Consider the following 27,192-nt stretch of genomic DNA (forward strand, 5'->3'; position numbering starts at 1 on the left):
GTATAAAATATAGAATTTTTATCTTTTGAATATTATCTCCATGTGATTTTTTAACTGAGAAATATATGGTAATGTATTTTATCACAATATTTTTGTACTCATTGCAAATTGGCATTTTTATTTTAGAAAATTACTGTTTTGTTTCTTAAGTTTTAGAAAGAAGCAAAGAATTTATGGTTAACTCAGTGATCAAGATTTAAGTCCTCAAAATCAGTTATTTACCAATTAGTTGTCCATATTAACAAAATTGAAAATAGCAACACCTGAACAATTAATCTTCAAGAGGCTGGATAAAATATAAATGGAATTAACATTTGTAAATGCTTTATAAAAGTACAAAACATATCTAATATAAGACAAGATCAGAGCACACTCAGTCCTGTATTAGGTAGTAGTAAAGGTACATTTTTGTAAGTTTTTTTTTGTCGTCGTTATTTTTTAATTAAAATAGAATTCACATACAATAAAAATCATTCTTTTAAGGTGTACAATTTGGTATTTTCATTATTTTCACAAAGTTTTGTAACCATCATAATTAATTCCACCATATTTTCATCACTCCAAAAGAAATCCTTATTTCACCTCTTGTCCCAATTGATAATTTTTAGATGTAATTTTTGAAAGAGCTTGTGTGGAATTGAAGTTAATATTGCATAAAATTACTAATAACTTTATATTTTAAGCCACTGAGCAAACATTAGAGATCAGAAATCAATAATAGTGAATCTTATTATATTTTCTAATCATGGAATCCTGAGAAATATAAATGGAAAACTATATTATATTTTATGCTGGCCATTATATTTTGTTTTCTCTTTATTTTCTTGGCAATTGACATATTAACCCATGATATAAAATAAGATTGCATTAGTATTTTTAAAGCCTGATTTTTTTCATGTGAACAGACACACACACACACATGCACACTCATTTGTACTATGCATACTCATTTGGACTATGCTATTTTGTTCAAGAAGCTTGATGAGTAATACAAATGGTCACATACATTTCATAAAACAAAGTTCATTAAATTTTGGATTCTATCAAGCAACAGCTGTGTAAAATGTTGTTTTAAGAAATTGCAATGATATTAGGATGATAACTGAACTCTAAGTAGTGCATCCTTGGAGACATTTTAATTGCTAACTTTTAGAAATCTTTTATTCAGCTTAAAACTTTCTGTGGCAAATGAAATGCCTGTGTTTCTCCCCTTTTCCTTCACAGTTGATTTCTGAACTTACACCACCTTTGGTTTTTGTTGCCACCATTAATTTTCTGTGCTAATAAACAGGGATTTTTCCTAAATTCATCAAATAACCTTTGCTTAAGTGTCTATTATATTCATAATGAATGTCATTATTTTGGTTAAAATTTGACATGAATTTAATGTATCTTAAAGTGGTGCTTTATAAGAATGCAGTACTTCAGTTTTGAAAATAAAGTCAACTATTAGAGAAGAAGAATATTTAAGTCAAACCTGCATAAAATCAAGAGTGAAATATCATTGCCTTAAAGTGACAGAGGGCTTAATTCTAAACATTTGAAAGTGGTTGTATCCTAGTAACAATACCAACAATAAGCACATCATGCAAAAGTAAAAATGCAGTAGTGAAATGAGCCATTGAAAGGAAGAGTCAGTGACCATATAATATTTCAGTTTCCATTATATCTAGTAGCAATCTGGTTAAAAAGAAATGACAGTTGCCCTGAAGGAAATAAAGTGGAGGTATTATTGTAGTAGTAGTTTGGAAAGAAAATTGCACTGTGTCTTGACTGGATTATTTCTCTATCCTTGCAAACTATCTTCACCTCTCTGTGGTGCTGCGTCTTGCCTTTATACAAATTGAGTTTGTATCATCTAAACTCATAGGGCCCAGGGGCCCTTTGGTGACAGGGAGGAGGAGAAAAAGGGGAATTAGAAAAAGAAAATGTGACAGGCAGTTTTGAAAAGAAAAGCAATTTTCCTTGTGGGTCTGTTCCTAAATAGGAGTTCTTCAATGCAATATTTTGCTTCTCCAGAGCAGTCACTCAGAATCAAGTGCATGCTTGTGCTGTGTGTGGGGCTTGGCACTGACAGGTTTTATTTAGGAGGGGTGGGAGTACAGGGGGATCGGATGTGAGGAAGTTAGTATTTTGGCTATATCAGCCCTGGAGGCAGAGTTAGCACTTGCAGTGGGACAAAAGTATTTGTAGTCATCAGATAACTTTGCAGTCAGCTTCAATAGCATCACTCTTTTTTTTTTTTACTATCTTTTTTTTTTTTTTTTTCATTTTGGCAGCCAAGCTCTTAGTAGAACCATCTGTCTTTCTATTAGTATTTTTGAGGCCTGTTTTGAAGCCACTTTGCTTGGCAAAGTCACTTTCATCCTTGGAAACGATTTTTTAAAAAAGTTCTGTGGCTTTTTGCCGAAGAAGAGTACTATGTAAAAAATCCACATGGCTGTTCATTTTTGTTCTCAAAGAATATGGCTACTTTGTCTTTGTCTGGAATCAAATGAAATTAGAGGTGATACAATTGCAATGTGACTGCTGGGATGTGAGAGGCAGGGATTGCAATTTTAGTAATGTTTTTTATGTTCCCCTATCCCTCAAGGAGATTTTCTTTAGTCTTCCTAGTAGATTAATTGGAAGATAAATTTACTGCTTTATTTTTAATTTTTTTTCTAAAGACCATTGCATTGAGCAAGATAAACTGACAAATAAACTTTCTGTTATATGAAATGAAGAGTCACAGACTATTAGTGGTCATTGAAGATCCCAGGCCTCTTCTTGCTAATGGTGGAAAGTTAGCATTGTCATCTTGGTTACTCCAGTTTGGGTAATTATATGCTGCCTACCTAAACCCCTCTTGTAATCTCATTTGGATGTTATATTCTTCATTTTCTCAGAAATGGCTGTGCAGTATTGCTGTGTGCTTCTAAACAGCTGCTGTGCTCCCCACTGAAGGTGACTGAATTTCAGCTGTAGGTGAACTGATCCCTACGGGTGACGTGTGCTTGAACACTATAGCACTCATTGGACTGACTCTTGAGGAACGTTTGAGAAGTTTCAGATATTACAGCTTATTTGTTTTCGTTTTAACTTTTGTGTGCATAGTTAAAACAAATCATCTCCTATCAAAACTTTGTGCCACTGGAGCTCTCTCAGAAGCTCACAGGCACAAGACCTGCTCCCTGAGACCAAGGAGTTCCTCCAACCCTTTAATTCCTGTATTTGATTCTTGTATTTGGAGAATTCTGATGCCTCCAGGCCTCTATTCCTGTTTTCATGCCCAGAGCCCATTGTTGGTCAAAAGGGGTTTCAATGTCTTTTATAACCAATCCTTGCTGAATGTCTTCTCTGCAACTGTGTTCCTCTTCTCTAACTTAAATGCTGGAATTTACCTTTTCTGGTCCTCAACTAGAGTGACTTGACACTTTCTAGGAAACTCACAGAAACAGGAAGCATTATAATTCATGTAGCCTCATCTAAGTCCTTAGCGTTTTCTATCCCTCTTTTTAGTTGCCTATCGTTAACTTTCTCTTTCATTCCTTACAATAGCCACCCTAAAATTTCTTACCTTTGCCCAGTACCCTTCATCAGTCCCAACCCCTCATTTCCAAGATATGACCTTGCCTTCCTCCCTGGGGATATGTCTTCTATCAGGTCTGGTTTCTCTTATCTTCCAGTTTCCCTACTATGAAAGGTGTGTGCCTCTGCTCCTCTATATAGCTTCATGATTCCAGAGAGGAAGGATGTGGGGCTCCTATTGAAACTAAGCCCTCCATCTCTGTCTTGCCTTCTAGCTTTCTCAGAAATTTGACACACCAGTTAGCTCACTGCTTTCCTGTACTTAGAGCTCTCGATGTCTTAGCCAAAGATGATTGTGCTCAAAATGCAGTTCTCTTCAGAAAGCCTTTCCTTCACCTTCCCCCCCTCAGTTGTTCCTATCAAAGGTCTCACTGCACCTCTCATCCACGACTTCCTAGGAGGAGTTTACATTTGTCATCTCCTTTTCCTTGCCAGTCATTCAGTCCTCAACTTTTTTGCAATCTGGTTTCTAACCTCTTTTCTAATGGACTGATGTCATGGCTTCTAGTTATCAATTCCTAGAGACACTGTTTTGATGGCTAAAAATACTCTTTCTGCTATATTTTTCACTCAGTTCATGTGTGTGACCTTGAAATTCCCTTGTTTGTTTTATGCCTCTGTACTCAGGATTTTTTTTTTTTTGGGGGGGGGGAGTCCCAGGGATTGAACTCAGGGGCACTCAACCATTGAGCCACATCCCCAGCCCTATTTTGTATTTTATTTAGAGACAAGATCTCACTGAATTGGTTAGCACCTTGCTGTTGCTGAGGCTGGCTTTGAACTTGTGATCTCCTGCCTCAGCCTCCCAGGCTGCTGGGATTACAGCCATGTAATCCCAGCCAGGATTTTCTTTATCCTAGTTCTATTCTGTCCTTTCTGTTCAAGCTCATTTTAAGCTCTTCTCTCTATACCTCAGATCCTTTCTAGATTATCTAGTTCATTCTAATCAACTAATGACTTCCAGAACCAGAGTCTCTAAGGATCTTTTCCCTTAGCTTCAGACAGGAATGTACCTCAGCTAGAAAGAAATCTTCAAAGGAAACTCATTCAGGCACTTAAAACTCATCACTGTCCATAACTATTGTCATCTTTGCATGAAAACTAACTCTCCACCTGTGTTTTTTTTTTTTAAGTTGTTTGATACCACCATCAATAGAATAACATAAAATCGATGTTACCTTTGATTCTGTCATTCTCGTCACCTCTGAGTCTTGCTATTTTTTTTAACCTAAATATTTCTTGGATTTTTCACCTCATCTGTAACTACAAAAGATCAAGCCTTCTTCCTTCCTCTTGCATGGGCCTCTTACCTGGCCTCTATGCTGGGCCTTTGGGCTCTCTTCTCCATATATGCACCAGAGTATTCTGTCCACCCTACCTAATCACTTGTGATGTCCCAGAACCTAGGCGGAAATTTCAAGTTTCTTATCCTGATAGGCAGACAGGTATAGGCAGACTTCTCACTACTGGTTCCCTCTACCATCTTTGCTCTTCCAGAATGCTCCAAGTATCTCCTTCACATGGTGATTTTTTTGCCCCCATTTCTTTGTTCATGTTTCCCCCTCTGCTTACAGTTATTTCTGCACACGCCATCCCTTTGCTCAGCTCAGGTGTATTTATCTCTTCAGTCACTCTACTTGCTTTTCCTACCTCCATTGGAACCTAGTTGACATCCCCTGACTGTGTTAGGAATCTTCCTCCTGTGCTGCCCCCTAACCTATGCAGGTCTCTATTGTTGAATTTATGGTGGTTTGCTATAATGATCTGTCATTTTACCCTACCAGGCTTGAAGGACCTAGGGAGCATCAGGTGTATGAATACATCTTTTAACCCAAAATTGCATACTCTGACTAGTGAATGTTGTTTGAAAAAAAATAAACTGAAAAATAGACTCATGTAACTAGAGGCCATATTAATAATTTTAAATATCTACTTCACATGTTAATTTTAGGAAGCAACCACATGGTTTTACAATGCAATAGTTATATTAAACATGAAATATTTAACTTAGAAAACTGAAAGGTATCTACTTTTTCTTTGCAAGTGTGATATGATTAATTTGTGTTAAATTCAGAAAATCTTAAAGTGCAAGACTATATGTAGTATCAGGTGCTACAGGTATAAAAGTGTTAAAACATAATATTTTATTTGAAGTTTAAAAATACAGGAAATGCTTTATAAATTTTATAAAATAGCTTTATAAATTTATTATGATTTATTCTAATTTGTAAATAACATGCCCTCTGTAAAATAAAGACTCAGATTTTGTGACAAAAGTATTTTATTGAAACTTAATTAAAAATGTCACACATTTTTAACCTTAATTAGGAGTTTAAAAGTAAGTGAAAGAAGGAAATGAATTTAGTAGTGATTAGGATCTAGTAATGCTCAAAAGTAGCAAATATATAGAATGAATTACTAACCCTGTTGTCAATTTGTTTTAAAATTTTTCCAGAAAACATTTTATCATTTTGATCTAATGTATCCCTTTTCTTCCGGATGGTGGCTAAATTTTAGCACCAATGAGCTAAATATTAATTAAGATAAAGAAATTTTAGTTGTTGTCATTATTTCTGTTAGTTATGGTTATAATGTTGCCATGAACACTGAATGAATGAATACTGAACACCTCCTCCTACTGGAGACTTACAGGTTTCTTTGAGCCTCTGGTCATAACATTTTCATCAGCCCATCCATCCATAACCTTGTTTCATGTATGTTACTGTTTCAAGTCAGCTCATTTAATATTTATTACCAATTCTTTAACACTGAATTCACACCTAACCTTACTATAACTCATGTCTGGATGAAGCTTACCTAACATGTCCACTTTCTCCACAGTGCACATTACACTTCAGAACACTAGACTGCATGTTAGCACAGGTTTACGAGCATTTCAAACAGTGGGATTATCAATACAGTTTTTCACTGCTCTTCACAGGTCTGCAAGTGACCATGAAAGCACCATTAGTATTGTTTTTAGAGTACAAGTAAATCTTATCAAATAGGCAATTTTACAAATACACAATCTGCAAATAATTAGGACTTTATTTTGAGATGTATATTTGTAATTACAGATATGGACTAACCACATATTTTAGATTATATTTATTTTACTGTTTACTTTGTTCAGACTATTAATAGTACAATATACTAGAATCTAAAAATAGTCTAAACAAAAGCTATTGTTAGGACTGTGAAATTAGTGTAATTTTTTCATTTTAGTTCCTTTTTCCCCTTGCTTCTTCTTTTAGTGCACATTTTTTTTCTCCCCTGCTCGTCCCTTACATTTTCTACTATGCAGGGGAAAGTGCTAGAGTACAAATTAGAAAATGTAGTTCCAATGGTAACCTTGCTTTCCTTAAATGTAGGATCATGGACAATTAATTTGACCAAATTGGGTTTTATTTCATTATCAGCACAAAGACAACATTGCTTCATATAAGCTCTAGAGTCTTTCTGTGCTTTAAACTGTGTTACCTCTACATGTCATTGTTGAAAAATTTAGACGTTAAAGTGGATTGTATTATTAAAACAAAATGCACCCAGTAATTTAATTTATAAAGATAAGAGCTTAAACCATACAGGTTTAATAAAAGCTCCCAAATTTATTGCAGCTTATTCATTAATATACTAAAATTTGTATCTGAAAATTTTAAATTATGAAGTTATAAATATATAAAGTCATACATGAACTAACTGGACAAAACTGTAATTCACAAGTATACCCATATACAAATAACCAATTAAACAATAAAATTAAGAAAAATTTCCTGTGCAATGCTAATAAAACGCTTTTTATAAGACAAAGAACCTTAGAAATAAAATTACCAAGAAACTTCTTAGTTAATATAAAATAAATGGAGACTAGAATAAATTGAAACACATAACCTTCTTGGTCATCCAAACATTTTTAAATTAATAAATTTCTTTGTTTACCTAATATTCTAAAATTAATTGAAAAAATCCAGGCAATATTTTGGAAAAAGTAGTAATGATATAATACTAGCCTTATGCATTATTAAAATACAGTGCAAAGCTATGGTATTTACAACAGCATGGTACTAGAACATGATAGGCAGCAATATCTGTCCATTAAAAAAGTATATAATAAAGTTCTAATATTTCTGGGTTGCTTTTATATTTGTTCATGCATACATCATTCAAAAGTCATAGGCATATCATGATATTTAAGACCATTTAGACATAATTGAAGGGTAGGATCACAAAGCAACTGGGACTTTATGTGCTGTACTTCTCTGGTGAATATATACTCCTTTCTGGTTGTTAGATAACTTAAATTTTCTAGGGCCTTTTGTGGACATTTGGAGTTGGTGCCTGAAGATCTAACTAGGATGATGAAACTATTTTATCCATTCAGCTTCTTTATTTGTAGTTTGTTGGTACATGTCATAGCTATAACTGCTAAACTCTAAATATATATTAAGCAACAAGTTATAGCTTTTTTTCCTAAATGTACTTAAAGGTCACAGAAGAGACTCAATGCTGTATAAATATTATTCAACACAACAAGCATTATATTCATTTTATTAAATTAAAAGTAAGAACAGCTCTTTCTGCCTGTAAGTTGAAACCATGGAAGTGCTTTACATTATGAGCCTCAAAAGTCTTTGAAGAATGAACACATTCTTTTTCCAGGAAGAAAAGCAAATGAGGAATTACTTAAAATCAGAAAAAAAAAGTACCATCGAATGCACTCAGGCATGGAAGAAGGTAGATAATGCAAGGGACTTTTAATGATCCACTGGGGCAACACTGCAGGATATGTGAAGGGGCCAGAAGAAATCCCTGGAAAAATGGACTGTGGAGAAATTGTGAGGAATCTTGAATACAATGCTGAGGATTTTTTTCATTTTTTCCCAGATGAAAGAAAACCATCAAAAGATTTTAAAACAAGAAGGGAATATAAAATATAGATTCCAGACTCATATAGAAGAAATTTATGAGGAATGAAACTTTTAATTACTATTCTTATGGGTACCAGAATCAAGGAGAGTCTCCCTTTCCACTATTATATAGCTAGAGGTGCTTTGTAAAGGACAAAACAATTTGTTGACAGAAACCAAAAACATTCTTTAAAACAGTGCTTCTCAACCCTGGATGCCCACTGGAATCATCAGACTTAAAATAGGCCAATGGCTGGATCTTAACCTTGGAGATTCAGATTTATTAGGTTTGGGAAGCATTCTGGGCATTGGGATTTCTCAAAGCTTGCTATATGTTTTCCAGTTTAAGAACTGGTATGCTAAAAGATGAATCTATTGTTCCTGCAATTCTGAACATAGTTTACCTTAAATTTCAATATAACCTGGAATATGGAAGCCTCTTCCCACCCTTGTATATATTTCATTTGAGGTTCCCTTTCCTTCTTCTCTCCAAAAGGCTCTTATAAAGTTTATGATATATATTATAACCAATGGGGTCTTAGAAATGAGGAGACAAGCTATATAAGCTATACAACTTAGAGTTGTATGAAATATGAAGAAGATGTAGTCCCTGGCCATTGCCCTGAACCAGTGTGGCTGGTTTGTTGTTTGTTCCTTTGCTATGTGTTTCTGCCTGCATCCTCTGCTCAGGCTGAACCAGCCCCAGTGCCATTTCACCCTATGATATCTGTCTCTTGCTTTAGGCTACTCATTCCTCCTACTTGCTCAACATACATTCTCTAATCTTGGAGTCCCTCCTTAGTTGGTTTCTCCATAAGCTTTTGCCTTCTTCCCTGGTATCCTAAAATGATGGTTGTAGTGGTACAAACTTCATCTCTAACCATAAAACACCATCTTTTTGTTTCCCTAGTTGTTGTCATTTCCATTAGAGTTTCATCCCCTGCGTCATTTCCTTTGTAGTGGCAGAGAGAGGTGGAAAACCCTTTCTCAAAAGGATGATTAACAATTTGGAGTCATTATTGAAAACAGGTCTCCCATTCTTACAGTCTCTCTTTCTTTCCCCCCCTTTCCCTTCCTCTTTCACCACCTGCTCCAAGGCCCTCCCCCACTCCACACATTCACCAACCTAAGTCTCGAAAATAGCTGTTTGATTGTGAAGGATGAAATGAAGGAGAAACTGGAGGTGGACTTTTAAAGTGGGAAATGAGAACTAGAAGATTCATAAAAAGCTAGGAACGTGTAATGCCAATGAGAAACAGGTCTGAGAGGCGTTGTTAGTATTACTCTCTGAATCAAATGTAGTTATTTTTGTGTGTTTTACTTTTTTTTAACCAATATCCCCTACTAAAATTAAAGCTTCATGGACCTGTATATTGTTTGTCTTATTCACTATCATATCCCTGATGCCTAGCTCATTTTCTTACACAAAGAAGGCACTTATTACATAATTTCCAAATAACTTCCAATGTGTGGAAGGATTAGTAAAGGGGAATGAAGTGTCAGATATGTGATTTTAATATGATCCTAAATTCTCATTCACATACCCAATGACAAACACTTGCCAATAATCATGTTCACCAGGGAGATCTTACTTGAATATTTATTTGAAAAGAATAATCCTCGATATTCTAGTAAATGACAATTACCCCATTAGTCAATAGGGGGACATAGCTGCAGAAATTACTGCATTGCTTTATGTTTCTAAAATTCTTATTCAGTTCAAAGAAGTCAGTAATTCCATTGTGCTGGGTTATTTATTAACTGGTATGAACTGAACCCTATACTCTGAGAAGGGACTCCAGCAAATTAGAGCACATTACAAAGATGGCAGAATTCATGTGGTTCAAGGAGTGGTTCAGTTGTTTCAAAAAGTCAAAAGCATAATACAGAGGGTCTGTGGCAGGATTCCAGGGACTGGATGTAGACCTGGTTTTGACTAACTCTGTGGCCATGGGGAAGTCAATTTTCTTAGGCACCAGTTGTCTCCTCTGAAAGAAAGGGGAACATTTTAGTTGTTCTCTGAATTTTTTTCCAGGTCTATTATTCACAAATTGTAAACTTTCAATATTATGTGACTCTTAAGAATTGATTATTTTAATTCTGTTTTGTTTGGTTGTGAAATAAGGAGGGTGGGAAGTATGGAGCACCAAAACTTCTACTCTTTGATTCGCTCTATCACGTTCAGCAGGTTCAAGGTCAGCTGCCGCCATTAATGATCCCCGTATTCCCTCCTGATCAACGGACACTGGCTGCAGCTGCCCAACAAGGATTCCTCCTCCCTCCAGGCTTCAGCTATAAGGCTGGATGCAGTAAGTACCATTGATTTTTAATTTGGGAATGGGTACAGGGCATGTCTTTGACTTGGTCAATTTAATATTACTGTTACACCAAGAAATGGGATCTCCTATATAGTATTTTTATTTTGAAGAGGAAACACATAGACAGTGTGGAAAAGAATTGTATTGGTATTTATGAAAACTTAGATTATTTTTTGTTTCTGAAGCCAATATTAGCACTTTATAATTCAGCTTCATATGTTCTATTTCCAATATAATCTTAAAATATGAATGTAATTTGGAGGTTTGTCTTATTTTTTTCATAAATACAATGAGAATATGCTTTTCAATAGTTGTCTATTGCCCAGTAAGCTAAATCCAAACTGTTAATGTAAGTTACTTGGCCCAGCATCATGTGTCTCCCCTGTATATTCACAGTCAAATTTCTCACTAGTCTTCTTTCAGTTCATAGAACAAACCATATTCCTTCTGGACATACATCAGGAGTGTTTATACTCCGTGGTGTCCTGAACCTCTTTCATATCAGATTGTGGAGTGTTTGCCTGATGTCGGCTAGGTCTCTTTCCCACGATTCCTTTGGATCCTTGCATGTTTCTTCTTTCATTTTAATTGTAAGGTTTGCAAGGGTACTTGCTTATTCTGTTTTATTCATTGCTGTATTTCAACTTAGAGCGTAATAGTCAACTATTTTTAAAATGTGTTAGTCAGGTTTTTTTACACAGGGACCAAAATACCTGACAAGAATAACTTAAAGGAGGGACATTTTATTTTGGGCTCCTGGTTTCAGAGGTTCAGTCTACAGTGGACCAACTCTATTGTACTGGGTCTGAGTGAGGCACAACATCGTGGCACAAGGGCATAGTGGAGGAAAGCTGCTCAACTCATAGCAGCCAGGAAGCAGAGAGAGAGAAAGAGAGAAAGGAAACAGGGACAAAATGTAATCCCCAAGTGCATGCCCCTCCTAGTAACCTAATTTTCTAGCTGTAGCCATGCTCACCTGCCTTCAGGTACCGCCCAACAGTACATTCAAATTATTAACCCATCAAATAGATTAATCCACTGAAGGGTTTACAATTTTCATAATCTAATCATGTCACCTCTGGACATTCCTACATTGCATATCATGTTTCCAACATAGGAGCTTTTTTAGGGGGACACTTCATATTCAAACCATATCAGAGTGAATGAACACTTATTACAAGCAAGACAGAGAACATTTATGCACTAAGAAGTTTCACCAAGGTAACTGTATTACTTGCTAACTTTAGATGTATATAATTTATATGCCTTTTCCTCTTTTTTTTTTACCCAAATCTATATTGCACTTTGCTAGTTTGTAAACAAACTAAGACTTCATCTTTAAAATTATAAATAGCCAAATACAACCTGAATTCTATTAGATAAAAATTGTAACTCATATTCCAAAGAGAGACTAGACTTCTAAAATAAATATTTTCTAAAACATCATCATTACTATGACCAGAATAAATATAGAAAAAACAAGTTTACTGAAGTATTTTCATTGATAAGTGTAGAACACCACTGAAAAATATCAGTGAAATATTAGCAATTTAGAAATTTATGTAGAATATTATTTTTAAATGCTATTTGAACCTAGCTCATATATATGTTACTAAACTTTCCCATTCATTTCTTGCAATGAAACTCTGCCTAGCATTACTAAAAATCAATTCTAAGTTTCATACTGGGTGATGTTTGAATTTTTTCACCTTGGATATTAATAGTTATTCCCAGTCTTTAAACTGTTTTCAATATCATATTGGAGAAACAGGATGTGACTTTTAAACCATACAGTCATTTAGTATGAATAGATTGCAATTCTGGGGTTAAAATAAAAGTGATTGGAACTTAAGACTTATAAAAATATGTACTTGCATTGTTTTTGATCTTTTAAAACTGTGTTTCATTCTGAACCCTTAATTTGTTTATTTGATGTTAATTCCCAGTGTTCTAACTTCGTTAATCATCAGTTCATCCAGAAGCACCAAAATATTTAAACAGTTAAAGAAACATTTATTCTATATACTTTAAATTCTACAAATGGAACTTTAAAATCTAGTGTTACACTGAATTCTGAGTTTTTAATCATAAAAGATTTTTTTTAATTTTGTTTCCATTTTCCTAAGGGATTACTTTTCACGTTAAACACATGTTGCCAATGTGTTTTTGGTAACCTTGGTTACTAAAATGAACAACAACAACTAAAAAGACATTTTAAAAAATCCTGGGTTGCCTCAGACTGCACCTGCAATATATACATATAGACTAGTTCTCTTTTTTTAAAAAAAATTTTAAAATAATTGCAGAAACAAGTTCCATTAGCAAATATTGTGCTGAAGAGAATAACACATTGAGTATGAACAATAGCATAACTGTAGGCCAGGAAAAGGTCAAGAACAGCAGTCCCTCACTCCCATTTGACAGAGCAGGAGTGCTGAATTTGTTCAGTATTAATGAAATGTGGCTTGGAGAAAAGTTCATCCTTTTAAAAACTGTTAGTATATTAACCATTTGATAGTCATATCTTCAGTGTCTAAAAAAATTATCAATGTTATCACTTCTTTTATAATCTTGATAGTAAAAGAGAATATTTTTTTTTTTTACCACCACTGGCAAGCTTGAAACTGGCATCATGCCAAACTCTCGAATTAAACAGAAACCAGAAGCAAAAGAAAGTGCCACCCTTATTGATCCTGTGACACTTTGAGGCAGTTTAAATGAGGAGCTGGGTAGAAAAGGTAAATAAATAGACCACTCTCTTCCCTCTAATCCCAGTACAGGAAGGGATGAGAGGGAGGGAAGTAAATCTTGACATCTCCTTTCTTCAGTGGGACTTCCTGTTTCATTCCTGCAGTAATTGTCAGCCTGATTTCTCTGGATGCTTGTTGTTTCAATTGAGTGATGTTATATAGTTCTCAATGACAAAGACTGAACAACCCTTCTTGCTGTTAGTGTCAAGTAACAAAAACTCAGAGGTCTTATTTATCAATCCATTCATAGAACATATTGATGATAGATTTTCTTATTTGGAGTATGTGTCCCGATAAAAATACATAAAGTAAATAAAAATCTCTGGAATTAAATAGGTTACTTTCTGCATTCCCAGCAAATAAGAAATAAACTAAAAGCACAGGTTGAGGAACCTAATCAATGTAGATTGAGTCAACATATTATACTTTCAGAAAAAGAAACTTTTAGTTGGACTTAGAGAGATTATTCCCTTAAGAAAAATAATGGTGGAAAACATGATGTGGAATAGAGGTGCACAAAATATAGTTGTGGGGTCTCTCTTAATTGCTAGAAGGGACATCTGTAAGCAATATTAGAATAAATTAATGGTAATACACCCAGAGACTTCAGAGAAAACTGACTAGATACTAGAAAAGAAGCTTTAAAGAATGTTAGAATCTACTCTTGTCTGTGAATATTCATAAATATTGAGATATTAAAGTCAGAATCTCAGATTCTGTTTGGACATTTGGAATTAGTTAAATCAAACACAAAAATATACATTATGGATGTATATACTATTACTGCTTATGCTACTTATTTCTTAAAATCTAAAACTACTTGCAAACTTTTGAGGAAGTAAAAATAGTAGTATATTAATAAATTATTTCCCTCCTGTCTGTTTCTCTCACATGTGTGTTCACGTACATGCACAAACATGTAGAGACCTTGAAAATAATTATGTAAAATCACTGGTTTGATCATTTCACTCCATTCAGTGACTAATATATTCAAGGAAACATTTGGCCAAATAATCTGTATTTTTAACTTGTCAATTATATTTTTGATTAAACCCAGTCATATAGGTTACTCTATGGAAACACATATTTCCATAAAAAATTTAAAATTCTAATTCTAAATTTTCTCTGTGGGTGTTCATTTTTATCAGAAAACAATCATGACAGCCTTTTAAATGAATTTTTAAAAACTAAGTAAGTCTTCAATTCTTATTTATAAAATAACTGGGTGTACAAAACAAAGTGGTCCAAGTACACTTTGCATGGTTGAAACATCCAAGAACATATTAATTTGCTGCTTCTGGAAAGTCTAAGTGGAATCCAGTTAGCCAGACATCTACGTTCCCACTGTGGAGCTTGTATAGGCACATATTTTTGAAATAAAAGTTAAGTGCCTTTGATACCTGCAAAACAATTTTTATGTTGTAGGGAAGATACCACTGTGATGTTTGCTCATCTTGGGAAAAAAATTCTATTTTAAAGAGAGGGACCTAACTTTGAATGTGCATGTTGGTGTTTTCTCAACATTTTAGATTTGAGAGGGACTTCTAAGATAAGATGGTTGAAGGGCATCAGTTTGGTCCATACCATTTTCTCTGACTCCCACTTTGGTTCTCTTTCCCCAACACATAGCTTCTTCACATATTGATGCCCTCAGCCCTCTGTCCCTCCCTGTTCTTCCTGTATGGGTGTAAAATTTCCAGCCATATAATTGTTATAGTTAGGTGCTTTAGAAATTTTGACAAGGAAACATTTTATGTAGAAATTAAAAAAAAACTTCAAGAAAGTAAAAACCCAATAAAATATCCCATTTTCTACATATACTATATGTAGCTGTGTGAATGCATCACACAGCTATAGATATAGAATCTCTCCCATTAGATAGGAACATGCCTAGTGCTATGGTTCACAGATTGTGTACCAGGGTTCCCAGGGTACTGGAACTAATTCATGGACACACATGGAATATTTTAAAATTTCAAAGAAAATACAGAGGCATCTCTCTGATGGTATGTAAACTATCATATTTAAGTTGTTTGAACTTTACTACTTAATAACAATGAGTGGTTGGATATTTCTTTTATCCCAAGGGTCCTATAAAAAAATATTGGGCCACCAGTGCTATTCCAAGAATGTTTGGGAACTTTCAGATTAGTCTAGCATATATTTGTTTTAGATATTATGGTGACCTTTTCTTTAACCTGGAAATTATTATTATTGAACTATCATATTGCCAACCACAGAATAGAATAACAAATTTCTTTTGCACATACAGGACTATGGGCACTATTATAAAAACAGTTGATTCATGTATCCATACCAATTAGTTCCTCTATAATTTCAAGCATTCAATTTTGTTGTTTGTTTGAAGTAATTAATCTTCATCTGAAAGCTGAGAGGTGCTTCAAATGAGTGGACATGACTTGGAATCAGATTTTGTCTCATTCTGCTACTTGTCTTTATGCAAGTTATTAAGATGCAGAGAATTTAAAGAAAACTTCTTTTCCTGAATTTTTAGCAGTTAAGTGAGACTAAATATGAAACAGTCCCTAGCACTGTATTGTCTCATTCAGTTATTTGTAACTGATAAATTCCAAGATAATATAATGCCAGAAAACCAGATCTTGCTTCAAAAAAGAAAAAAAAAGAATATAAAACCACACCCAGCATTTAATTTAATTGCATTCCATAATTTATCTAAGATCAGACTCACTCTGCCACACCTAAATGAACTTCCTTTGACTGAGGAAAATAATAACCATTTACAGCAGAAGTGAACAATGTTAATGGAAATGTGTGTGTGTGATTTCATACAAGCTTAACTTAGCTATTTCATTTGAATCACCAAGTTTGAAACTCTTTCCATTGTCATTTTCCATTTGTCTATTTATCAGAGCTCATGTTAGAAAGATCATATGATTTTTTAGAAAGTGATTTAGTCAGTTTTGGCTGTATGAAATTAGAAATATATACTCATTCTGCATTTTAATACACTGATTAATTTTTCAGAAATGTGCTAAATAAAATGGCCATATACAGTTACTGATTGCAATACTTAATTGCCTTATGAGATTAGCTTAAATAAATAGAAGTCGATGAGCCAAGCTTTAATAAACTTAAAATATACTGTATTTACTCTTCATCAGTTTTCTGAACAGTGTTTCCGCTTTCAATAAAAAAGTAAACTCTCAGTTAATTAGTTCCTCATACACCACAATAAAATTAATGTTTAGGAGTTAAATACCATAAACTTCCTCAGGCATATTTGCTGATGTGTTCCTGTTTTGAGTTAATGTCACATGTTTCATTGTTTAATGGGGGTATCATGTGGGTTCCATTATATCTCTCTGCTGCAGCGGGTCCATGTGTCTGGGATTTTAGGAGGCTGCATGCTCATTTTTGCTTGAACTGAGTCATTGGTGTCAGCTGACATAGAGGTCATTGACAATCAGTGCTCAAACAATCACCAAATCACAAACTAAAAACCATTGACAAGGGTACACTTTTATCAAACTGAAAAATGGGAAACATGTTGTCAAGATTACATGCTGCAAGTCCCTTGTACCTAAGCAGAAGGAAGAGGATCAGCCATATCTTCAGATTTCTGTATTGAGCATGTTGGAATTATTGTGACCAAACCTTCTCCCTCCTTTCTTTCTCCTGCCCAAATCTTACAAACCAATGACTTTGGGAAAACTTGACTTAGTGTCAGGATTTTTAAGTGTTTATTCTTGCAAAGAGTTGCTTTGGTTCCTGAACAGATAATCATTTCAATTCCTATTTGAAGGGAGTATCTCAAAAATATGCAATGATTGAAAAATAAAGATAACAAGATAACATAATCCTTTCTTTCATATATTCTTCAGATTTTATTAGACCATAGCTATATCCAATACTTTAATTCATCCTGTTTGCTTTATACCATAAGAACATAATTCATTTCAAAACTAAAGCCCATTCAGCTCAGTGGCATGGTTCTTTTCCTTGACAATGGAGATGTCAAAGAGGAAGAGTAGCTAATGGCATTCTGTGCTATCAGCCAGGAGGCCTCAAAGTATGGTATCACCATATGAATTTGCCAGTCAAGCCTAACCCTTATGTTTCTAGGTTCATGTTCTTGTTGCTAAAGCAAGAATAGAATCTCATCACAGGAGTAGACACACATAACTAAGCTCATTGAACTAAGTATAATCCTAGAAGAGCAATATATTGTTTTATTTGAATAAATATAATTGCTAATGATACCGGACAATAAAATTCTCTGGTAAGCATGGTCTGTCACTACAGATAGCCCCAATAGAAAGGAAATGCTTTGTAACAAGATGGATTGGAAAGTACAGAAGCAGAAATATATTTAATAAAACAACTGAGAAACCATTTTGCTTTAAACTCTTCAATAGATTTCTACTTTTCATGAGAACTGAAAAAAAAAATCTTGCTCTTGGGATATCATGTGGAATAGGATAATGCATTAATTTGGATACAGATTTAGCTGCTGTAAAAGGTCAAGATAATACTAGCTTAAACATGTTAAATATGTTTTTCACTCACATAATAGTCCAGCCTTTGCTCGTGTGTTGTTTCCATAATGTCAGGTCCTGGGCTCATTCTTTTTTTTTTTTTTTACACTGCCTTCCATGAATTGTGGCTGACATCTCATGGTCTTGACAGCTTACCCAGCTATCCCCATTCCAGCCATTGGAAAGGGAAAAGACAGTGGGGAGACTGCAGCAACCTTTTCAGCACTACAATTTCCAATAGTTTGTTGTGGTTGTATTTTCAAAGAATATATTTAAAAAAACTTAAATATGTATAGTCAGCTCATAATACCCTTCACATTTTCTTCTAATACATTATATGTAAAAATTGCTGATTGCACAGGCCTCAAACCATGTAGAAGTTTAGAAAAGAAAAATTAAGTTACCTGCCTGCTTGCATTCAGACACTCCTGTAATCCCTCTTTCCATGGCTAACTACCCATTAACAATTTGGTACATATTTTCCAAATATATACAAAATATTTATCTATTATATATCTAGATATTTAGCTACACATCTATTATATAAATATTAAATATCTGTTACATATCTAGACTACAGGTATGTAACATATAGGATGAAATATGTCTGTAATTTATTTGCATTTTCTACTGATTCACCCTTAAGTTTGCCTACATTTACAGTTTCAAACTATGCTACAATGTATGTTCATATTTGTACCAAATGAATTATTTGTGTGACCATTCATGTGATTCATTTGTGGTATATAATATCCTACTTCAGTTTATTGGTTCATTTTTTAAACATTTTTATCTGAAAGATTACTTCTTAGGTGTAATGTTCTCTAAGCTGGTTAGTGGAGGATATAAAACTTTCAAAATTGACTGGTTCACAGTTTAGCTATAAATAAGCATCAGTCGACTTATAATGAGAAACTATTAATTGTCTGACTTTAATATAAATCTGTCAGATAAAATAAAATAAAACAAGGTCAGAAGAACTTGGTAGTCACAGTCCCTTTTTATATTATTCTGTGCCCTTAGGCAAGTAGTTTTCCTTTCTATGTCTCAGCTTTTCAGCTTTCAGGTAGCCACAGTGTTGTCTGACCTCCCCACTTTATGAGGATATTGTGAAATTTAAATGGGATAGGTGCAGGCATTTTTTGAAAAAACTAAAACTATTATGTAAGTGTCACACATAAACATTATTTATTAAATGTGTAATCACATTTTGAAAATGTAGAATGTGTCAAAATACAGGATTGTATAAATTTATTTGTGCTAGGTCACTAAATGATGACCATTCCAGACCTTTGCATTATTTATTTCCATGGAAATGAGGAATTCCATAACATTTCTTAATTTCTGGAAGTCTAAAATTTACCATTCTAGTAGAAAACCTTGGGGCCAGGAGTTATCACAGATGTATGTCCCACAGGCTTACTATTGGTGTGGTTCAGGAAGCTCCCTGTTTTCACCTGCAGACCACAGACTCTGGACACATTGCAGGAGGCAGGATGTCTGTCAGAAGTCCTGATAAAAAAAGTAGGGTGTCTGAAAGATTGTCAAGAAATTAAATACTTGCTAACCCTTAATGTTAAAAGTCAGAAATGAAAGAGAAAAACATTCAGTTTGGTCTTAAGTGGCTTGTCAGGATGCCCTTCTACCAAATTTCTACTTTTAAACACTTTACTCATTTTGGGTGCATATTCTCTATGCCATCCATTTCCTCATAAGACACAGGTAAAATTTAGCCATTCTATTATCATTCAGATCTGGATGGAGAAGCAGTGCTTAATTAATGATTCTCTTTGAGCAGCTTAAAATGAGTTATTTTGCAATAGTTTAAATGATGTCCTAATAGAAATGCTAGAACACAGAAAAGAGACTTCTTTGATTCATTGTCACCTTTTCAGGGATACTCAGATTTTTTAGATAATTAATCCAGTAATTTCCATTGGTATTAGAATGCTTCAATTTATAGGCAAAGAGATTAAAAAAAAGCTGTATCTTTTATATTTTGAGATATCTTCCCATTCTGAGAGGTGTTTCTTAAAGAGTTCATAAATTAATCTCTTTCTAAGCTGGCCATCTTGGTAACTACTAAATTAAATAGGATAAAGTTTTCATTTTCTATGCTGTATTAAATAGTCATAAAAATATATTTTATTTAAAAAATCTCTTATTGAAAAAATGTTAGCCTGTGACAAACCAATTAAGAACTAACAATTACCTCAGAATGTCTTCTTTCAAAAAAAAAAAACAAAAGCTTATAGTCAAACAAGGGCCAATTTATTAATTTTACTTTCTCAAATAAAATTTATATGAAATATTTATATTCATTACTGTTTCTCATAAAAAGTTTCAAATGTTGAAGTCATATTATGCTATTCTAGCATATTCAAGAAGGCCTACAGGTTTTCTGCATTTAAAAAAACAACCTCGAACTCCACTTGTATAAGCCATGTCCATTGTTCTGGGTTCCACAAGAAGGTTTAGGAGAATTGCTATAAATCTAACTACTTAACAATAAGGAACAACATATAGCTGTACTTATTGCTATAAGGAGGCAAATTTCAACCTGCTTGAATTTCATAAAGTTTAAAAATGATACAACATAATCATAATGTTGAATGATATTTTATCATTTCTTCATATGAAATGTGTTTTCTATTAAAATGCTTGAATGGCTTCATAGTAATGGATGCTTGTTGGTGGAAAAATCTGGAAATATGCATATCATTTAATATCTGATTAGAATATACATAATATCAAAATTTACAAAAGAAACTAAATATGGAATACAAAAATATTGCTGTGTGAAAATATGTCACAGGAAATTCATTTATTCTTATTACCTTCTCTGGGTCCAATTTCCTCAAACTCCAAACTCTAGCTTTCTGTGTCCACCTGCATTTTCTGTCCTTTGTCTGATCACTTGTAGCTAAATGCTGTATTTGTTTGAATTAAACTCTGCATAAAAAATTAATTCATTACTTAATTCTGTAATTATTTCCTTATAATCTTTCTTCTACTTAAACTCTTGATTTTTTGAACACTGTCTCCAGTCTTAAGATATCTGTTAATTTCTTAATTAAATGAATTCTTCCTTGACTTATTCAGTCAATAAACATCTTAACAGTCTTCAATAAGTTGGGCATTATGCTAGGAACTAGAGAATCAAAGGTGAGTAATACCTAACCCTGATTTTAGGGAGTTGGGGAAAATGAGATTGCTATGGTCTGAAGGTTTATGTCCTTTACAAATCATATGTTAACGTTCTCACCCTAAAAGTCATGGTGTTAAAAATTGGGGCCTTTTGGGGTAGCAGTTAGTTCATTGTGGTGGAGCCCTTATAGAACAGGCTCACAAGATCTATCTTATCCTTTCCATCATGGGAGGATGCATGCAGCATCTTTGAATCAAGAAAAAGGACCTCATCAGATGCAAAATCGGTCAGGGCCTCTGATTTTGGAGTTCACAGCCTCTAGAACTATGAGAAAAAAATGATGTTTATAAGGTACCCATTTTATGATATTTTCTCATAGAAACCCCAACAGAATAAGACAAGTTAATAAACAATTTACTGTGATGGAGATACAAATAGCATTTTCAGAGAAATCTTTAGGAAGAGAATTCACTTGAATCTAAGAGTGGTGGAAGCATCAGGTGAAGGTTCTTTGTGTCGGGCCTCCTAACTCATATCCTCATAGGTAAAGGTGGCTGAGCAGTTAGAAAAGTGCTTGGGGTGGAGGGATACCTAAAGAAAAGAACACTCCAGGCAGAAAGAAGCAGGGGAAAAACCAGCCTGGAAAAATCCCAGAAAGCAAGAGACAGAATAAGATGTGCACGAACCTACAAATAGCTTGGTGTTAAGAGTAAACCAAAAGCCAAGAAGTGATGAGTGAGTCATTTGAGGACATGAGACAGATTTAAGAAAGCATTTTATAGACTTTATATACTGGGAGAACTGAAACCACTCAAGAGCTAAAACCCAGTATCGAGATCATACACGCTTCGATTCATCCATCCCTCCATGTGTCTGTCTGTCCATCCATCTCTGCATAACAAGGCATTTTTGTTGTTGGTCACTGTTGTATTTTCAGCCCCTATCACATAGTGTATAATCAATAAATATTTATTGTATTTTAAATACAACAAGTGAACATATATTGAGTGCCTCTAATGAGTACCGCTGGAAACTCAATAAAGAATGAATTTTCTCAGCAAAGGACTAGAGCTTGAGAGATAGTTTGGGAGGCTTTTTTATCAGAAAGGTAAGAGGAAGGTAAGAGGAAAATATCTTAGTGACTGATTGGCAGTGGAGGATGAAAGAGATGGAGAAGTCAAGATACTTTTATATTTGTAACACAGGTGACTGGTTGCCACCAAATGAGATAAAAATACCAGGAGTACAAGCTTTTGGAAAAATGAGGATAAAATAAATGGTACACATGTGAAATCTGAGTTTCCAAAGAATTAACTAGGGAGGATTGTTCAAAAAACATGGAAGTGATCTATGCTGGAGTCAATGGTTTGAAATATATTCCTTTGTAGAAAATTGGTGATTTGTGAGATGGAATAAAATCATTCAGATAAAGTAAATAGAGTGAGAAAAGCCAAGTGCCAAGGATTAGGTCCCAAGGAATACCAGTATTTTAAGGGATGCATAAAGGAAGATAGAACACTCTACTGCAGAAATAATAGTCATCATGAACAAGGTATGGAGAGAACCAGGACGGCCTGTTTTAAGAAAAATCAAGAGAGTATGAATGCTGTTAGAGGAGGGAATAATTAATAGAATCAACTGTTTGATTTTCATAAAATTTGTCAACTCAGAGGTCATTAGCAAATTTATAAAGTACTTCCAAAAAAGTATAAATTGATAATTAAAGCATAAGAGAAGGGTTCAAAATCGTCATTGAAGACTGGTTTCTAACAATTTAAATTTAACAATTTAAATCAAGATAGTTGATGGTGATTTTAGAGGATATTTTAGTATCTAGATAGTTTATTTGTTTTAGGATAGATAGTAATTGTGCATGCATTTAAGGACGTGATTATATGCAAATTTCTTACCTCAGCATATTTGAGGTCCTCAATAGACTTTCATCACCTGTCTACATATTTCTTGTTACAATAGGTTCAGCAGCAGGTTCATGGAAACATCCTGCTCACTCAATTTGCTGGTTATGGAGTACTTCTGACATTTAGGCTTATTCATTAATTCTTTCAACAAATCTTGTGGAGCATCTACTTTGTTCCAATCCTTACAGCTCTTAGTCTTTTCTTGACTTTTCTAGTTCTTGGGGGTTTTATTATTATTATTATTATTATTATTATTATTATTATTATTTATTAAGGCCTAACTCAAGCCCAGCCCCTCTTCAAATTCTTTCCCCAGTGATCCCAACTTGTATAAATTCCTCCTGTCTCTGGTAACTTGCCATATGTACTTATGTTTTCTGTTGCTAATAACAAACATAATGTGACAGACAGGGTAAGTGATAAAAAAGAGGTTTATATGCAAGTATATATATGTATATGTGTGTGTGTGTGTGTGTATATATATATATATATATATATATATATATATATATATTTATATATTTATATAATATATATATATATACACTATTTTACCAGACTTCTAAAAGTCAACAATAATAAACTGCCCATATTGCAAATGACTAGAAAAGTCATTTTTTAATTACTCAAAAATAATGTTGGAACACTTGAATAACTGGGGAATAATGATATTTGTTTCCTAACTGATGTACCAAATAAAATATAAGGCCAAACTGTATTTTTTCTCATATTTTTCCTATATCTCTTTTCTCCCATCGAATTGATTATCAAGCTGTCTCCCAAAACTGTTCTTATCTCTTCATCCATCATGGTTAGTTCAGGCAATTGTCATTGCCCACTTGATTCACTGCAGTCTTTTTAAATATGTCTCTTTGTCCCCAGTCTCTACCTCTTTCAGTCTATCTATTTGTTGCCCCAGAATAAATCTATTAACACTCAGTTTGTGCTATGTCACCTACCTGCTTAACATCTTTCCATGACTCAACATTGTCTTCAAAATAAACACAGGCTCTGTAAGATATGCATCCTACCTGCTCTTCCCTGCATAGCTTACTGTTGCCTTTCTGCATCAGATCCAGGAAGTGCTATAAGAACCCCTGCATGTGGAGCACCAATATAGGGTAATGGTTATTGTTAGCACTGCTTTTTGAATGGCAGGAGATGTCTCCCCAACAGAAGGCACCCACCAATTTCCCCTTCAGACCAGGAGATGAAATAATGAATTTTCCTTCTAATGTTCCATTCACTGTGGCCTTATTATCTTCATTGTGCCTTACACTCCTAAAGATCCCTTCACTTGGATATTAGAGTGGTCAGAGCACTGACTCATCTGAGAAAATAATTAATAAGCCTCCACTACAGGATGGAACAAAAGAATTTGGTAGTGAAAGTGGCCACCTCTTAGAGGCACTTTAATAAATAATTTATCTGGTCTCTTTCCAGGTTAAGTTCTTTCCTTGAGGTTTCCAGAATACTTTCTATACTATTCTACTTTGCTCATAGTATCATTGACTTGGTTTATAATTATCTCCATCATTTGATTAGGAACTCCATTAGGACAGGAATTGGGTTAAGAGTGTGTGTGTGTGTAGGTTTTGATTTTTATATTTCCCAGAAACTAGAGAAAACAGTCTTGTGTTTGTCAAGGAGGTAAACCAGAAACACAACAAGTCTCTTTATTTCAGCAAAGAATGTTATAAAACCTTTCAGGATCTTTGTATTAGTTCAGTGGATGAAGGGGTATGTATCCTTAACCCTGGGAAAGGTCACACCTGCTTTTCACAATCTTCCTCAGCTTAAATAACCCTGTTGGAGAATTGTTTTTCTTCCCTTCCTTACATAGCATAGAAATGAAATCTTCATCATGTGACCAGAGATTATCAGTATCTGCATATGCATTACTGTGGTACTGATGCAATTAACATGCTTTCTGAATGGTTAATACCAGCTACATCAATTGTATCTGAAGATATTGTAAGCTGAGTTGTATTCTGAAAACAATTGACATGCCTTGGCATATGTTTTTAACTTTTTGAAAAATTTTGTTTTGAACTAGAATTTTTCCATGCTTGGCCTTGAAATAAGAAGCAATTTAATTTGGAAAGGCTTAGGGAAAAACTGTTCAAATGGTTAAAACCTAGGAAAGAGTAAGAGAAATTAAATAGTTGAAAGTCAATTTGAATAATTTACACAGGATTGAACTTTAAAAGTCAGAATTTTCCATTATCATATTTTTACTAAGTAAGCACCTCATGAAGTATTTACCAAATAAACCTGTTGTAATATTTTCTTAGAACAGTTAATTGAGGGATGACTCAAATAAATGAAAGTATTTGTTTCAATATTTTTTTTCACCAGCAACTTCTGAATTTCTCCTTTGCCATTAAGAACCATCTCTGGACTTCTTTTTAAAGTCTTGTAGATTTTTATGTCGGTTTTAGAAATGAGACACTCATGAAATATATTTTGAATTTCCATAATTCAGAGTTAAATTGCTATCTTAGAAAAATTCTCAGTTATTTTATTTGTATTTACTTCACACCGTGGAGCAAATTTCAACCACAGTAGTTCTGAATATTCCAGGCCTGCATAATTAGTAATAAGATAGACATGCTTTAAGTTATGTATATTTGTATATTGGATGGAGATGATAACAATAATGTGGTTCCTTAGACAGAAACCTTTTAGAATTTGTTGACATCATGTTTATGATTATATATATTCATATTTTGGAAACTATATGACTAAAGATAAAAAATAATTTTAGTTGTCTATCTAATTTTTGCTGCCTGTCTTTTGTTGTCTTCAATTCACTTACATACCAAATACATTTGTATTTAGCTGTATATGTCAAACATATAGGACTTCAGCATATCATTTGGGGGAGGAATCAGTTCAACCCATAACACACATATAAAATTATTTACCTTGTATATACATTCACACATGTATAATATGGCATAAGTATGACATAATATTCAGATACATATGTAAATGAAAAGAAAATATAACTGTAGATTTTATTAATATGCATTCATAAATTTAGGAATTTAAAAAGATAAGATTCTAAGATATGCATTATAAAAACATTACAGAATAGTCTAAATTTTAACCAATAATGTATTAATACACATATGATTTATTAATAATAATTAGATACTAGTAATGTCAGAGTGCCCCAAACACCTTGTGAGTGTTTACTGTCAATCTAAATTTAGGATTAAGTCTGTGTCTCTGGGATAGACATCTAGGTCATCTTTAAGACCTCCTATTGCTTAACTTCTTTATAATGTTTGTTAAAATTTCACTTCTTGTCTATTGCATTTCCATATCCAAATTTCATTGAAACTTCAGAATGAAAAGTTTCCAACTACCTGCCATGAATCTCTCTCCCCTCTGCTCTTTATACCGTCATCTGTCAGTTAAACTGGGTTTCTCTCTGTTCCTTCAACACATCATACTAGTGCTTGCATGCATTTTGTACCACCTGAAACCTCTCTCCTCCCCTACACCTGCAAAGCTTCAAGGCCAGGCCCACTTATATTTTGCCTTTATTCTCTAAAGAGGAAATCCTAGAAATGGTTCTTCCTTAACTCCTCTGGCACTCATGATGGTCAGTTAGATTTGAATAAGGGCTTACTTAGAAAACATAGACATGCAGTGGATTAAGACCAACATTTATTTTATTGTTTTGTCTCTCATAACTCCCAGCAGTGTTCTCACATGGTAGATGTTATAAGTCCTTATTAATTGATTACAACAGGGAAAGAGAATTATATAAAATGAATTATCACTGGTGAAGAGTACCACAGCCTCTACACTATTGCTTTAATTTTAAGATCATGTTCATTAATTGAGGAATACCAATGAATTACATCATTCTAAGCAATTCAAATGTAAATTCTAATAATCATACTGTAATATTTTCTATTTTAGTTAGTTTTTATAAATATAAATTCAGCTTTTAAACATTTAAACTTTCTTTAAAAATATTAATTTTATAGATTAAGTACTAAAAGACTCCAGTCATGGTAAGCTAAGCCCTATCATGTAATATCAATTG

At 33.8% G+C, this 27,192-nt stretch overlaps 1 protein-coding gene across 23 annotated transcripts in view; it reads left to right on the forward strand.

The window, feature by feature from the left end:
* Window positions 1-27,192, forward strand: part of Sox5 (SRY-box transcription factor 5) — a 960,217-nt gene that overhangs the window by 823,893 nt on the left and 109,132 nt on the right. For 21 of the 23 annotated variants that reach the window (XM_071610082.1, XM_071610083.1, XM_071610079.1 and 18 more), the window contains one exon: window positions 10,663-10,786. In XM_071610082.1, coding sequence (XP_071466183.1) covers window positions 10,663-10,786 — 124 coding nt within the window. The remainder of the gene's footprint in view (window positions 1-10,662; window positions 10,787-27,192) is intronic. The other 2 variants (XM_071610087.1, XM_071610092.1) reach the window with 1 other exon arrangement.

This window comes from Marmota flaviventris, chromosome 3 (assembly GCF_047511675.1).
Source record: "Marmota flaviventris isolate mMarFla1 chromosome 3, mMarFla1.hap1, whole genome shotgun sequence".
NCBI lineage: Eukaryota > Metazoa > Chordata > Mammalia > Rodentia > Sciuridae > Marmota > Marmota flaviventris.